Raw genomic sequence first — 16,739 nt, 5'->3', positions numbered from 1 at the left:
GAGCAAATAAATACCCTGTTTTTCTTGGCCTTCGAGCCGAGGTCAAAGTGTAGTATCTGTTCTGCAGATGGTGCACTTAAGGTAATTTGTCTCAATCAATGGATGGAAAACCCTCTATACTGTGACGATTACTACTTTTGGACCCAACCAGAGTGTCCCTTTTCCCTTTTTTTCTGGGAGCTGGTTTAACCCCACTTTAAAACGACCTCATGTCACATTTTGCTTTGGTGGGAAAGCAAATAAATACTAATAGAAAAGAGGGTTTTTAATATGAATATCAATACACACAAAAGGAAAAAGAATTTATAGGAGTATAGATATTTTCGAGTATATATATATATATATATATATATATATATATATATATATATATATATATATATATATATATATATAGAGAGAGAGAGAGAGAGAGAGAGAGAGAGAGAGAGAGAGAGATGGCAAACTTCTGTCCAGAAGTAGCAATCATATATATATATATATATATATATATATATATATATATATATATACTCGAAATATACATTCAAAATATACGTAGATGTTGTGTTAGTAAGAGGAAAAAGAGAAGAAAAAAAGAAAGACCATAATTTAAAAGTAGGAATTATCAGTGTGTAAGTGTATATTGTTTTTATTAATAATCACCTTAGATTAAAGTGGAAGACATAATAGAAGCCTAGTTTTTCGACTGGGTTATGAAAGATTATTCAATCGTTTGAATGGGATTCTTATAGGAAGTAGAATATTGTATTCAATTAGAATTTATGACATATCTGTATCCATAACAAAACACCATCAATGAAATATTTACAACCAAGTTGTTTCAAAACAAATAAGGAATATAAAATTGGAAAAAAATGACCAAATTTTTTAATTTGAAAACTTTATTACAAACTTTGTTTCATAAGTACGAATTTCACATAATTTCATTTTTATTTAAAGTTAAAAAACGTTGCAGTGGGAAAACAAAATCTGTACACTTTGTGAATTCATTTCATGGAAATCTCCCTCAGTGATTTCTGTAAATAAAAACACAAAACAATTTGAAATGAAGAAGTATATAAAAATATTTAATTTCATTCTTCAATTTATATTGTAGAAGACAATAACATTTACTTTATTCTTTTTTGTTTGTTTGTTATGGAATGATACAGTTTTGATTTTACCATTTTCTTTCTGTTTCATTGCTTAACTTTCATTTTCCAACATTAGGAAGATTCAAGTGGCCACAAATGACACGGACATCTTTTTTTTTTCTAACACCAGACATAGATGCAAATTAACAAGGTCACATGATAAAACAGTTATACCTGGAGTTATTTTTGATCCACGTTCTTTCTCCTTTGATAAAATATAGTTCTCAAGCATACTGGCAGCCACATTTTTAAAAACTTCTTGCATTTGTTTAACACCGGCAGGAAACACAATATGCTAAAGGTGTATCGTATATATTTAAAGGTGTATCGTACATATGCTTCAGTCCAGTTTTAGGAGTAAAACAAATCAGAGTTCGTTAGTTAAAAATGAAAAATACAGGTTGACAGAGGATTGTTATATTAGTCCCCAATGTCAAAGTATCCTTTCTCTCTGATAAGTTTATAAAAGTAGTTGTTGATGGGCTGAAGTCTTTCCTGCCTTAAGAGAGTACAAACCCAACTTCGAAATGGGGAGGAGGGTATCTTCTATTCTTTTTCACAGAAGAGACGTTGCTAATCTTTCTCTACACTATCGTTATTTTTCAGATGAGGATTGATAATTTGGATTATTCGGACCACTTCTTATCTTGAATGCTATTCTCACAACTTTTCGGTTGATATAATTTTCAATCTTCTTCAGGTATATTGTATTAAACTCCAGAATCTTTATGTCAAACTCTAGAATCATTACAAAATTTTGAATGGAACTCCCTTTTTTTTAATCCACAGGGTAATATACTCTTGTTCCATTAGTGGTTAGAAGTCTTTAGTAATTTGCACTCGTATTCTTAGTATCGCCCGGACCTGTGGTGTAACATATAAAGTACTAAATAAAAATTCAGTTCTGAGCGACACCCTTATGGAGGTTGAAGGTTCAACACTCAAGTTGAGAACAGTAGTTCGAATAATCCATATAATAAAGGAAAAAAATTAAATAATATATTTTTTCTTACCTCAAATTTGTTTACAAATGTGGCAAATATGTCAAAGACTTTCTGTGTGTTTGTGTTGTGATCGGCTTCTCCAAAATAATATAGTGTTATCTGAAACTCTTTTAGTGCTTCCTCTAATGAATCCAATAAAGTCTGCGTTGTTTCTTTTGCATTTGCAAGGAAATCCTTTTCAAATTGTTAAGGAATTAACTCTCAAAGTAAACTTTGATTTGAATTAAATCACTGAAAAATGGTCATCTTTCAATACCAGAAAATACAATTAAAAATGCCAAAAAGCTTCAACAATTTTTATTTAAATGGAATCAAGTCTTAATTTCTTTTTTGAAAATATCAATTGTCCACTATAATTAACATTTCAGATACTCTTTAAAAACAAAACAAAAAAAAACTATTCATATGTTACATTGTCTTATATGATTACATATACAGTTTGCAAGTTTATTATAATCATCAGGTGTTTAAACAAGGAATATAATAATATATGAAAATCTTTTCATATTTTATTATATATCAAAACATGAACATTTTTTTGCATAAACACCTGATGATTATAATAAACTTGTAAAGTTGACCGGATTGAATGAGGATCAACGACTGTTCCACACCATACATTGTCATCAAAATCGTTGAAATTTCCCATTTTTCAACCAAATTGATGAATTTTTTGCTTTAGTTAGGGAGCCACTGTGGAGAGGAAACTTCACATGCCTTCTCGCAGTAACTTAGTCTATAATACATTGCAGTCTACATTGTACTGTAGAGAACCTACTGTTGATTTTATGAAAATATTTTTATACAATGGTTTAAATTAAAGTTTAAAATGCAAAAGTCAAGTATCATGATTTAGTTGTGTTCTAAACAGAAACATTCATTTCAAATGCACCTCTGTCTTATTAAAGAACCTACTGCTAATTTTATACACCAGGCTTTCTGCTTGTGCATGACAAAACTTCTGAAATGCACTTGTGATGTTAAGCTTTATAAGGTGTTAACTTTGTTCAAAATCAGTTTGTTCCTTTCTTAGTTGAATATTTCCATTTTTGATTAACGATCTTCAATGCTTATCAGAGGCATTTTCAATGCTTATCAGAGGCATTCTGATACAAAACCTATTTAAGAACACTCCCAGACACATAAAGTATATTTGATGAAATTTCATAAAAATCAGCCAAGCCGTTTCGGAGTCCATAGGAAACGAACGAACACACACACACACACACACACACACATACACACACACACACACACACACACACACACAGAGTGCCTTTCATATATATATATATATATATATATATATATATATATACATTTCATTTTTTTTATTACTGTTTTTTCTGCATTTTTGTAAGGTCTGACAAGGTTACTGTTCGCCAACACGATCCAGTAACTGAAACATATGTAACTAAACAGAAAAAACAGTAATAAAAAATGAAACACATATTTGCTCTACAATAGTATTGAGCACTTTCTTCAGGTTTTTATTAATTACCATTTTTTGCTATACATATATATATATATATATATATATATATATATTAGCAGGCCGCCCAGTTGTAAAATATACTTAACTATAATATTTTAATTTATGCAGATTTTGTATTTCTTAATATAGAGCAAATTCTCTATTGATTATTATATTGTACCCAATAAATATAGTAATAATTTCAAAAGTTAAAAAAAAAAATTGAGTTTGGTGCCATCAGCTGGAATCGAAACCAAACCATTCAGTGTTCCAGCCATAGTCATTATTTAGCTCTTCAGCCTTCATTATTATCGAATGAGCTATCACTAGATGGATAAAAAAAGCTAAAATTAATCGACTTCCAGCTAAATATATATGTGTATGCTTGCTCAAAACTAAGTTGATTTACTCTTGCCAAGATAAACTGTTTTTTTTTCAATTTTGACCCCTTAGCAGCTATTTTTACACACTAAAACCAAATTGAAAGTCTTCCTGAGATCCAAATACCCCATATATCAAGTTTCAAGTCTGTAAACTAAATATTCAGAGGGGAGTTTGATAGAGACGTTTCACACACATGAAGCTGAGTTTTATAGCTTAATTCATTCAACTTCTGTAGGGTCTATTTAGCAACATGTGGTAAGGCATTGTCATGGAGGAGAATTGAGTTTTTTCTGTCGACTAATGCTGGCTTTTTTTGTTGAAGTTTCTGATGCATTTCATGACAGTACTTCACAGCTGTAATGGTTTCGCCTGCATTCAAAAAACTGTAATGAATGAGACTGGTCGCAGACCAACAAACAGTCAGCATGACCTTCTTTTGGTGCAACTCTGGCTTTGGGAACAGTCGAGGAGTTTTGTCAGCATCTAACCACAGAGCTGAGCATTGCCAGTTATCGTAAAGAACTAACTTTTTAACAGGTTATTCTTGTTACATAAATGAAGGTAAGATGACACTTCATAACGGAATTCTTTTGGTTGTTGTTCAATTCATGAGGCACCCATTTATCAAGTGTTTTTGCCTTTCCAATTTCCCTCAAGTGGTTGGAAATCATTGTATACATTACATCTAATTCAGAAGCAAATTCCTGAACAGCTGTGCGTGGATTGGCTTTGATTAAGGCTCTTAATTGATCGTTGTCAACATCTGATGGCCAATCACTATGCTCATCATCTTTAAGACTCGTCACCATCATAAAATTTCCTCAACCAGCATTGTGCTGTGCATTCAGTAGTGGTTCCTGGGCCAAACACTTTGTTGATATCGCAAGCTGTTTCCGCAGCTTTTTGGTCGAGCTTAAATTGAAATGAGAAAATTGTGCAAATTCGCTTTTTTTCTGTCTTGTATTCAACGTTCTGAAAAGAAGACATAATTGTTTTAAAACCATTGTTAGTTCAAATGATTAGATAGAGCGAAAAAATGCTCTTTAAAATGATATGTAAAGTAAAGGTATTAATAATGAAAACTTATTCGAAAATACATCATTTGAATTCTACACAATTATGCATGATGCAGAAATTATGCATAAAAAAAATTAAGTATAATAGTTAAATGAAACCAATTACACAGAAGAGTCAGGTTTAAGTATGTGTTCTCTGCTTGAGCATGGCACATGCGGTTCCTGGTCCTGTCAGACTTCAGACTCTTTAAGGTAAACCTTTTTAGTTTCTTAGCTAGTCAAGTGAATGCCCCACTTCTCAATAGGAAACCTCTGAGATGCCCATTCCCCATTTTTGTTTTCGCTTCTGGCATCCCCCAAATTACATTTATCTTAGAAGAACATCACATACTCCTCAACTCCCCCCATCCTATTATTGTCTTTTCCCATTTAGATTTCTGATACCAGCCTGCTTGTTTTCGGTTTTAGCAAGCTGGAAAGCAGTAGTCAGTCTACCATTTAAAAATGGTTGAAAGGGTTTTACTAACATCTGTTTTCATTTTTTTGTTTTTCCCTACCCCATGCCAATGAAATTATTTTTTAATAAAAACAATTTATTTATTTATGTACATATTTATTTATTTATTTTTTTAAATCGATTTGAGAATCTTAAGTAGGATGCCCCCCCCCCCACTCCACCCGGAGTGAATGTGGTATTATTGTGATTGAAGATTCTACTCTTTAGCAAAACTGGTGACAGATTTCAACTTCCGCCAACTACCAAGGTCATATTTTGATTCCACACCTGTCAATCATTTGCAAATCTGTCACTCAATACGAGATATTTTTAATCCATTATTATTAAGTTCTCATTATATATGGTTGCCCCAAAAGTTTGTAAACTCTTGCAAAAAATTGAAATTTTACTTGTCAAGTAATAACAAAAACAAAAACAAAAATTAAGCCTAAAAAAAAAAAAAATGACCATCATTTTCTAAAACTTTCTGCCAACGATCTGCAAGCTTTCAGATTTGGTCAAAGTACCATTCAGCTGGCTTTGGATCAAAAAATTCTTGACATACTTCCTCAATTTCACATAACCAGTTGAATCGGCACCCTTTCAGAAAATGTTGCATTGAGCGAAAAAGGCCATAATCTGATGGAGCACAGTCAGAACTGTAGGCTAGATGTAGCAGAACCTAAATGCCATCCAGTTCTTTAAACTTGTCTTTGGTCTTCCTGGCAGTGTGAGGTTTGGCATTGTCCTGTTACATCAAGGCACATTTCTGGTTGATCAGAGTTGGGTACTTTTGCTTCAAATTTGAGTAGACTTGCTTACAGTAAAGGTTTGCACTGATGGCACGATTATTTGCAACCAACTCAAAATGCACGATTGCTTTAAAGTTCCACCAAATGCACAACATGACTTTCTTGCCGAATCGATCTTGATTTGATCTTCTGAACCCATTGCTTGTCTTGATTGCACTGGGCCAAATAGGCCCATTTCTTGTCCGATGTCACAAGGCGCTTCCAAAAACACTTGTCTAATAATAGATTGCTGAGCAATTGACGGCAAATTTCAACTCATCTGTTGGCTTGTGCTTTGGTGAGTTCATGCAGATCTTGGTGCATTTTTTTTTTTTTTTTTGTGAATAAAATCAAGTTGTTTCAAGTATTGATGAATTGTGAATTTGCCAACTCCAAGCTCATCAGCCAGTTCTTGAGTGCTCAATGAAGGCGTAATATCCAACCCTGTTTGTAAGTCTCCATCATTCAGCTTTAATGGCTGTCCTGAATGAGGCTTATCTTCAAGAGTCATGTCGCCAGACTTAAAACGCTTGTACCACTTTGAGATTGCCGCATATGCAATTGTTCCTTTATCTTTGGCAGCACAAATCTCTTCTGTGGCTTTCCTGGTGGAAAGACTTTGCTTACAGCAGTAACGAATCAAAACTCACAGCGCAGTTTTATCAATTGCCATCTGGAATAGAAAGATGAAGATCACTATAACAATATAAACGTACAAAACAATTAAAAATTGCATAAAAATTCCATTTTTTGCAAGTGTTTACAAACTTTTCGGACAACATGATATAACACAAATACATGGATTAAAATATATAGAAACAAATAAAAGGATACAGTCATGATTTCTTGAATTTTGTCACTGGAATTATAGTCTTTCAATCCTTCGATAATACTGGTAATATTCTTTAAAAAAAGAAGAAAAATCTATTACTCTTATACTGCAGCAGCAGCAGCAGCAACAACAACAACAACAACAACAACAATATTTAGAAACAGAACTATATTTTAAAACCAAATAAGACAACATTCAGGAAAACAGACTATTTTCTTTTTAAATTTTCCTTTTTTTGACACCTTGCAATTGAGACATAAATGACTACTGTGATTTAGATCCATATTTATAGAGGGCATTGTGTAGCGATATGTTTGTTTACATTACATTTCAATTTCTACATGCTGATATAATCGGCGAAGCATAATGAGTTGGTGCCCTGTCCTGTTGTACTAGTATATTTGTGGTGGTGTTGTGATGGGGAGAATTTTTGCCCTATTAATCTGTTTTTGTTGAGATATTTAAGGTTTTATATTCAGCGTGTGGATGAAAAATTGAGGACATGCTAAAGATTTTTAAGTGCTATCTATATAAGTTTCTTCATTGCAGAGGTAAGTTCTATCATTATGATTTAGTATTAATCTATTATAACTCTTAATTATTTTCTCTTGATTATTAGTATAATTATAGCTCAGTTTAACAGTGTTTTTATTAAATATTTCTCTATGTCTATATAATAATAACGAAAAAATATCGAATTTGAAGTAAAACAAATAATACGTAATTGTCATGTCAAATTATGGAAAACAATAAGATACAAAAATAATTATATATATATAAGATAATTATCCATGGACACGTGTTTTGCCGTATCTATGGCTCATCCTGCAACCACAGAGCCTGCAGTCAGGTGTGTTACCACTATGCTACAAAGCCCCAGTTGAAATTATATACTGGTTTATCACTTTGTATACAGTTTTTAAAAAGAAAAAATTGACCAGTGCCTAATCACCAGAGTAATAGTGTAACAGATTTATTGACATAGATACAGACTGGATATTATGAACGAACACTTGCTTTCATACCAAAAGTATTGATAATCCTCAGCATTTGGCCAGCGAATACGACTCACTCGCCATAACTTCTGATGGTCACTACCTAAATAGAGAAATTGAGGTTATCTTCTCCTTTGCTACAAAGACAAATCTAATTACCTGAAACTGAATGATTACTTTTATTCATATGTAAAAATCTTTTATGTATTTTCATATTGATTATTTCCACATATTTTAATATTGAACACATTCTTACCTCCTGAGAAGATTTTAACTCTTGGATTTCATTGTAAACATCTGTACTAGACACTGAAATAAAATGAGATTCATAAAAAAATGGATGTATAAATCACGCATTTTCATATAAATTGACATTTTTTTTTCCAGATAAACAATCTATTGTAAGTATTTTGAAAGTATTTATTGCATAAGCATTTAGAAATTACAAAGGGCGTGCAATAAGTAATGCCCCTGACCCACTTCCCATAGCAGTAGAGCAACGAAACTTGGCACAGTTATTAGTCTTTCTCTACATAGGAAACACCCAGAGTTATGCATTTCTCCCATCGTTTGATGAAGCTCTGGAGACCGTTTTTGTAGAACACCCCAGATTGGTCCTCCAACCATGACATGACTTCAGAAATGAAGGCTGCATCATCTGGGAAACGCTTTCCTTTTAAAAACAACTTCATGGCTGGGAAGAGGTGAAAGTCAGAGGGTGCAAGGTCAGGAGAGTAGGGAGGATAGGGAGGATTTCATAACCACACGCCTGTGCTTCTGATCTGGTGACATGCGAGTTGTGGACTGGAACGTTGTCCTGTAGGAAGAGGGTACTTTTGCTGATCTTGCCCCGCCTCTTGATTTGATAGCTTCCCTTAATCTCATCAAAAGTAAAGCATAATAGGCTCCTGTAATGTGGTACTCTTTGCTAGCAAATCTGTCATCATTACTCCGTCCTGGTCCCAGAAGACTGTGAGCATGACCTTACCAGTGGAGGGCTGCACCCTTGCCTTCTTTGGAGGTGGTGAGTCCAAGTGCTTCCACTGCATTGACTGGGCTTTGGTCTCTGGATCATAGTGATGGACCCAGGTTTCATCCTGTGTAATCAGTCTTTTGAAAAACTTTGACTCATCTTCTTGGAACATCTCCAAATTCATCCTCGAGCACTCGACGCGTTCTCGCTTCTGGAATGATGTGAGCAACCTGGGAATCCATCTGGCAGACATCTTATGCATATGCAAATGATCATGAATGATAGTTTCCACAGACCCTGTACTAATCTTGACATCTTTACTATTTGGCAAATAGTAATGTGCTGATCTTCCAAAATGGCAGCCTCAACTTGAGGAGAGATGCCTCATCAATGGCAGAAGGGGAGCGACCAGGTCTGGGAGCTGTTTCCACAGACTTCCGGTCATGTTTGAATTCACGATACCAGCGTTTTACAAGGTCATATGATGGGGCATTATCAGCATAAGTTTCTTTCATTTCATCAAAAGTCTCCTGTGGTGTGCGTCCTTTCAAATACAAAAACCGAATCACTGCTCGACATTCAACAGGCTCCATTTCACACCTGACTCAGTTTAAACACCTGTAAAACACCATAAGAAACCACAATTAGTTCAGAGCTGTAATTTGCCACATAACTCGTAGAGATATAAATCATTGCACATGCAAAATTTCAGCTAGATAAGACAACTGGAAGTGGGTCAGGGGCATTACTTATTTCATGCCCCTTGTAAAAATAAATTGTTATTTTTTACAATATCATTATATACTTATGAGGCAGAACTGCGTTTTTTTGTTTGTTCTTATGCTTACAATGTTTTAGCCATGTCTTCAGATATCTATCATATTTACATACTCCAACATTTAATTCGGAAGTAATCGCTTTAACAAATATTGCTCCTGAAATAGACATAATTCAGCCTCATGCAGGACATCCATCCTAGGTCTTGGTGAATCAAGTAAGATCAAGACACCAGCAGCATCAGAAAGATGACAGTAGCTCAGCAGTTAACAACACCTGGGTGTGCCAAGTTCAAATCCAGTTCGTTCCACAGAAAGACAGAATTCTAATAATATATCGAGGGAATAAATGCAATTCAATAATCATCATCATCATTCATATGAAACGAATGAACGATGATGATCAGCAGCAGCAGCACAAAACATAAAGTATACGAAGTATAAGCAGACATATTCTCTACTTGAACTGATTCCAGTTTTTAGCTTTTTATAGCCAGTGACTTTCTGGATGTCACTGCTGCAATGATTATTACAATTAGGAATGGCAGCTGCTACTGCATTTGCTTCATTATGTTTTTCATGCGATGAACACTTTAACTTGCATTATTAACTCTCTCTTTTGCAAATTTTCGTACTTTGGGGTCATTCATCTGTCTGAAATGCTTGATTAACACTAACTAGTCAACAACATCAGGGAGGTGACTGTGGCTAAGTGGTTAATGACATAGACTGAGAACCTGGATGTGCCAAGTTCAGATTCAACTCATTCCATAGACACATTTTCACCTAAGGATGTTGGCAACCTTCACGTGGTCCCTTCAGTATGTATCCCAATTTCTGTCTAGAAATACTTCTAACTAGAAAGATATTGAAGAAATGAATGCCAACACTAATCACTTGATTCATACGAAATGAATGGATTATTCTCAGCAAGGCAAAGGAAAGCAAATCACCAACATCATCGTAAAAGATGTTTTACTGATGAAAACAAATAAAATATTTAACAATTATTTTTACAGCATAAAAAACTGTAACTTTTGTCCTAATTGTATTGGCTCTGATAAACATTTATTATTACAAAAGAAATATCATTATTTACAGAAAACTATACAAACTGATGTAAAAAAAAACACTGCAAAAATTCCATGGGGATCTGCTAGATACTACTACTACTACTACTACTACTACTACTACTACACTATTTGTGAGGTCACTTCAATGAACAACATTTTTGGCAAATCCATTTAAATGTAGTATTTTATATTTGTTCCTCACATAACTCTAATCATAGACACAGAGCCGTTTATTAAAACCTTCATCTTTGTTTTCCAGTCAATAATCGACAAAAACAAGCAAGGGAGATCACTCTAAGAACTTAACACAAAGAAAAGAACTCCTTTTATCTCAGCATAAAGGGAGATAACTTAACAATACTGACCTCTGGAAGCTTTTATAACGGAACTTAATTCATCATGCAAGCTGTAAGAATTAGGATATTTCTTCACGACTGCAGTGGCCAAAACATGAAGTAACGTGGTTTTGTTGTCAGAGGTTTTTGTATTGTCAATCTGCAAGCAAAGGAAAGAACGAATACCATTATTTGATATATGCAACAACATGGCTTGATCACAAAAATGTATGAATTTTGTATGTGGTTGAATTAGGGCAAATCATAAATTTCTTAAATTATTCACATATCTATAAAAATTAGATAACTTTTGCTAATGTTGGCTGTTGTGAGAACTTGAAGTGATTTGCAATGGTCTCGAAAGAAGTGAACAGTAGTGGAAACTTTTGGAGACTTGTCACGTGGACACCAAGGAACACCACTTATTGGTAAACATCGATGATGACCAATGTGAGTAAATAATATTAAAAAAAAATTTGTTGCAGGAGAATCGAAAGAGTGAAAATGCCAGTCGACTGTGCAACAAATAAAGTAAACACAAGGCAAGGGAAGTGATAGCAATAGCAAAGAGATGACAAACACAGATGATCAGTTAAAGATGATAGGTATTATGTTTCATTTTACCAAACAGAAAAAATGGTAAATTGTATGGCAGTGGAGATTGTGTATCCGAATCAGCCGTGGCAAGAACAAGCATTTCACAGGATTGAGATTCTTGCATTCCTGAGGTAAGATGATGTGTCTAACGTTGATTCGAGTCATATAGACAGGAACTGATGCTGGAAATTGGTAGCCAGATTATAGCAGTTAATTGGACGTTGATGAGTGCTGAGACTGGTGAATGGATGTTAGTGGGAACTGGAATGAGTAGCTAGATGTAAGTGGGCATTGGAACAGGAAACTGGATGTCAGTGGGCACTGAACTTAGTAGCTGGCACTATAAAAATGAGCTAGGACCACTGGATGCTGCAGAAATGAGCTGGAGCTCATGGGGTCGTTAGAAGTGAGTGAAGTTAAAACAGATGCGAGAACTGGTAGGCTATGAAGGCAATCAACAGTAGAGAGTGAAGTGTGAATTGCATTATTAGTTTGTGGTAATTAGCCCTGAGAAGGGTTGTTTGGGTACTGCTGCTGCCCTTGGTTCTCACAGCAACTAGGTCTGCTGACTGGAGTCAAGTAAGGATGGGAGGCTCCTAGTTCTCAGGCCAAGATTGAAGATTTGTTGTGAAGTTGCTGACTTCACAAAAAGTCGCTCATACTGATGATGTCACTAAACAAATGAATGACTATAATTAATTTTCGGGCCGGATTTCTTTTAGGCAAAAATGTCTTGGGTATTTATTGCCCATATAGATATTAATTTTGGACCAAAATAAAAGTCTGTTGTCTAATGAAGTTTTTGTGCATTTTCTTTGTTGTTGAAAATGTCGTTGCTATTTTAGCATGCATAATCGTGAGGCATTGGTCACATATTTGTCTCTGCTGACAGGAATATACAGAATTGTTACGATCTAATGTAAACAAAGTGGGAGCGGTAATCGACACATCGATAACTTAAATCTTAATTTTGTTTGTTTTGATTCTTAGTACATTATTTTATTATTAAACGTGTCCTGAAAAAGAAAAAAATCTCCGAAATGATTTTACCTGTGCGAGGAATGAGATTCGGAAACCAGATGCACCAGCAATTCTTTTATTTCCGCGATTTAAGTAGTTTCCCATGGCAAGAATCAACTGAAATTTCAAATTCAATAAAAATAGATTCATGTTCTAATAGTGATTGATTAAAATAATCACACTGTTAAAAGGTCTTAAGAAGAAATTGAAGTTCACGGAATCTCTCTTAATTGGTTTCTAATAACTATAGATCAAATTTAATGCAAATCTAATATATTTAATTTTTTAAGTGGGAGGTTGTGCCTATGTTATACGCTGAAATTTGGAGAACATTTATTAATTTATGTCTAATATCTCTTGTTAAAATTTCACAAATATCAGAGGTATCTGAATTTGCATGAAAGGCATCTATCCCCTCTTTACTCCATTGCATAAAACTAAATTAAACTAAATATAACCCACATTACGACTTCTTATGTTTAGCAGCTGTGTTCCAAAATTCATAATTATTTAGTTAAAGAGTGAATCCTATGCATAAAAAAGATATGGATAAATATATATAAATGTATACGCTTTATATAAACAGATAAATTCAACTAAACATTTTTCATTTTTTAGTTCCTGTAGATAAGGCGTCCATGTCCACGTGGAAAAATAAAATGACGACGTATTTGTTCCTTTCTGAATCAGTCATGAATGTATCGATTAAATAAAAAACTGTATTAATAAGTAATTTACTCTCATCATCTTTGAACCACACCTATAATCACATTCATCTTCACTTCCACACATGTGGTTCAAAGATGATGAGCGTAAATTAGGTCATTAAAGTTTATTATAATTAATATGTTCTCTCCCTCTCTCTCTCTCTCTTTCTATATATATATATATATATATATATATATATATATATATATATATATATATATATATATATATAAAATAAAATTACAATTAAATTTACCAAAATGATCCAAGATGGTAAAACTAAAGTATATTATAAATATTAAAGAATTAATATTTATAAAGTAATCTCAACCAGATGTAAAAACTCAATAAAACCAAATAGGAGATAGAGCTTATCATAAGAGCAAACAGTTAATAAAACATGTTAAAAAACACTTTGAAAAAGAGTTAAAAACATATTTAATCTGAAAAGGAAACATTTGATAAGTGTTTCCTTTTCAGATTAAATATGTTTTTAACTCTTTTTCAAAGTGTTTTTTAACATGTTTTATTAATTGTTTGCTCTTATATATATATATATATATATATATATATATATATATATATATATATATATATATATATATATATTAAGTTCCGGTATGTAGTTACCCTGAACTAAAACCAATATTTTTTTCCAAATATATGAGTTTAAAGCTTTTATATATATAAAATTATACGAGCATAATTAGAAGTCTATGCGGATTAGTCAATGTTTCAACATTTTTTGATGTCTTGTCAGAGCTCTGATTTGAGAATCAATCAGAGTCTTGATGAGACATGAAAATATGTTGAAACATAGATAGATCCACATAGATTCTTACTATGTTTATATATATATATATATATATATATATATATATATATATATATATATATATATATATATATTACATAGAAAATGCGAGCATGGGAAGTAATATGGTTAAGATTAAACTTAGAAAAGTAAAAGAACTAGTTGTTAAAATTGGAAAAAAAAGACAAGATATTAGTAAAAAATATAATAAATTTATAAAATATTGCAGCATTAAGATTTTTTTAAAATTCAATTTAATATTATATAATTAGTTCTTAATGCTGCAATATTTTAAGTTATAAGTTTGTTATATTTTTTTAACTAGAATATCTTGTCTTTTTCTTTCCCAGTTTTAACAACTAGTCCTTTTACTTTTCTACGTTTAATCTTAACCATATTACTTTTCATGCTCGCATTTTTCTATGTAATCCATGATTTTTCCAGGCTTTCCTTTGTTAATAACTCATAAAAAAAATTATTACCAACTTCTTAAATTGACTAAATAAAAAAATCAAATAAAAGATGTAATTAAGTAAATAAATAGTCAGCAGTCAGTTTTGGCGTGTGAGTCAAGGCAAAAGGTCGGTTAGCGATTGAACACAATGACGGTGAATTATCAACGACAGTATAGCTGAGTGACAAATTGGGACAGCGGTGAATTATTAACAACAGTAGTAACTGAATCGACGTAATTGTGGCGACAAGGCAAACAACGTAGGCGTGCAACGAATAAAAACATTGCAAGGAAGGCAAATAGATTTTGTTGCTATGGTAACAAACAGCCAATCAGAAAAAAACATCTCTCCATTCCTCACATATTCTGAGAACTTTTGAACACCAGTAATTTTATTATAACTTTTGTTTTACTGAACGAAAATTGAAAATTTTTTTCTAAATATAACTGAGAAGGTGACCTATAAACTATAAAAATTATTCAAAATTTGATCACAAAATGAGCTTTAAAGCAGTTCTAAATGAGTAAAACTAACACTTGACCATATATTCAAACAGGACAGTGTTTGAATATATAATTAAATAATAATTATTCTTTTATACCTACAGACACTAATGTTTCATGCTTACGCAATCATCAGTGCAAGATGACAATTCCTGCTGGTCGGGAGATTCAAACCCAGCCATGAAGCCACCTTTGACTTTATTTGCCAAACCTTTACTCCAGACCACCAAATAATTGCCACAAAAAATGAAGTGAATTAATAACTAATAAATGCGTGCACACACACACACACACACACACACACACACACACATATATATACTAGCAAAAATACCCGTCGTTGACTGGGTTCAAAAACAGCCCACAGAAAATGGACTCTGATTTATGAAAGTATGATAGGTCATGAAAAGGAAGGGTTGTAAATTTGGGTTGAATTTGGGGGTATCAAAACCAAAGCAAAATATGATGAAAGTAAAATTAAATAGATAAACCCCATAATTTATTATACCATACCTGCTCACACTTAAACACTTATCACAATATTCTGTGGATCTATATTAAAAAACCTTGTTAAACTTTGTGACATATTTCCATTCTATAGAGGTCAGGTGCGAACGAACACTCCATAATTTTATCATACCATATTTCTTCAAACTGAAACATAATTATCAAAGTATACTTACGCAAATAGATATGAAAAGTCTTTATTAAAGTTTGTGCCTATTTCCATTCTATGGAGGCCAGGCACGAACGCAGACCACACAATTTTATTATACCATCTCTATTTAAGTTAAAACATACTTATCAAAGTATTCTTATGTATATCTATATCAAAAACACTTGTAAACGTTTTTTTTTTTTAATTTTTTATTTCCATACTTTGTGAACCAGCACGAACTCAGATCCCACAATTTTAATGAACCACCGTTCTGCCAGATCAAACATACCCATTCCTGTGTCTCGATACATCTTCTTTCATTATATGTAATCAGTTTTTTAAAATAGTTAACCATATAGGAACCTATTCGTGACCACACACACACACACACAGACGTTCAGCTTTATATTATAGATATATAAACAGCAGTACAGAGTAATATCATAATAAAAATTATTAAGATAGTGACCATCTAATCAGGGATGTTTTTAATATCAGTGATATAGTGGTGAAATCTACAAAAAAAAAAAAAAATTATAACATCTTTATGTACTCTTTTATTATAACAGGTTTGTATATATTCTATCAAATTGTAGAGACAACATCTAAGTTTCTAAATCAAAGAGAATAATGAGCCTAGTCATGGTCCGGTTTGAAACAAACTTTCTGGAAGTTAAAAAATCTGATGTATTCTAAGTT

At 32.8% G+C, this 16,739-nt stretch overlaps 1 protein-coding gene across 1 annotated transcript in view; it reads right to left on the bottom strand.

Moving 5' to 3' along the window:
- Window positions 1-847: 847 nt before the first annotated feature.
- LOC145286065 (delphilin-like) overlaps window positions 848-16,739 on the bottom strand; it is a 207,777-nt gene continuing 191,885 nt past the window's right edge. Inside the window, exons 24-29 of the mRNA XM_080134738.1 lie at window positions 12,933-13,019; window positions 11,316-11,445; window positions 8,385-8,437; window positions 7,136-7,204; window positions 2,150-2,314; window positions 848-1,019 (exon numbers count right to left, since the gene is read on the bottom strand). Of these exons, the coding sequence (XP_079990864.1) occupies window positions 990-1,019; window positions 2,150-2,314; window positions 7,136-7,204; window positions 8,385-8,437; window positions 11,316-11,445; window positions 12,933-13,019 (534 nt within the window). The 3' untranslated portion in view covers window positions 848-989. The remainder of the gene's footprint in view (window positions 1,020-2,149; window positions 2,315-7,135; window positions 7,205-8,384; window positions 8,438-11,315; window positions 11,446-12,932; window positions 13,020-16,739) is intronic.

This window comes from Euprymna scolopes, chromosome 10 (assembly GCF_053919585.1).
Source record: "Euprymna scolopes isolate OS-2025 chromosome 10, ASM5391958v1, whole genome shotgun sequence".
NCBI lineage: Eukaryota > Metazoa > Mollusca > Cephalopoda > Sepiida > Sepiolidae > Euprymna > Euprymna scolopes.
The sequence above is the reverse complement of the archived record's forward strand: the minus strand, read 5'-3'. Positions and strand labels throughout refer to the sequence as shown.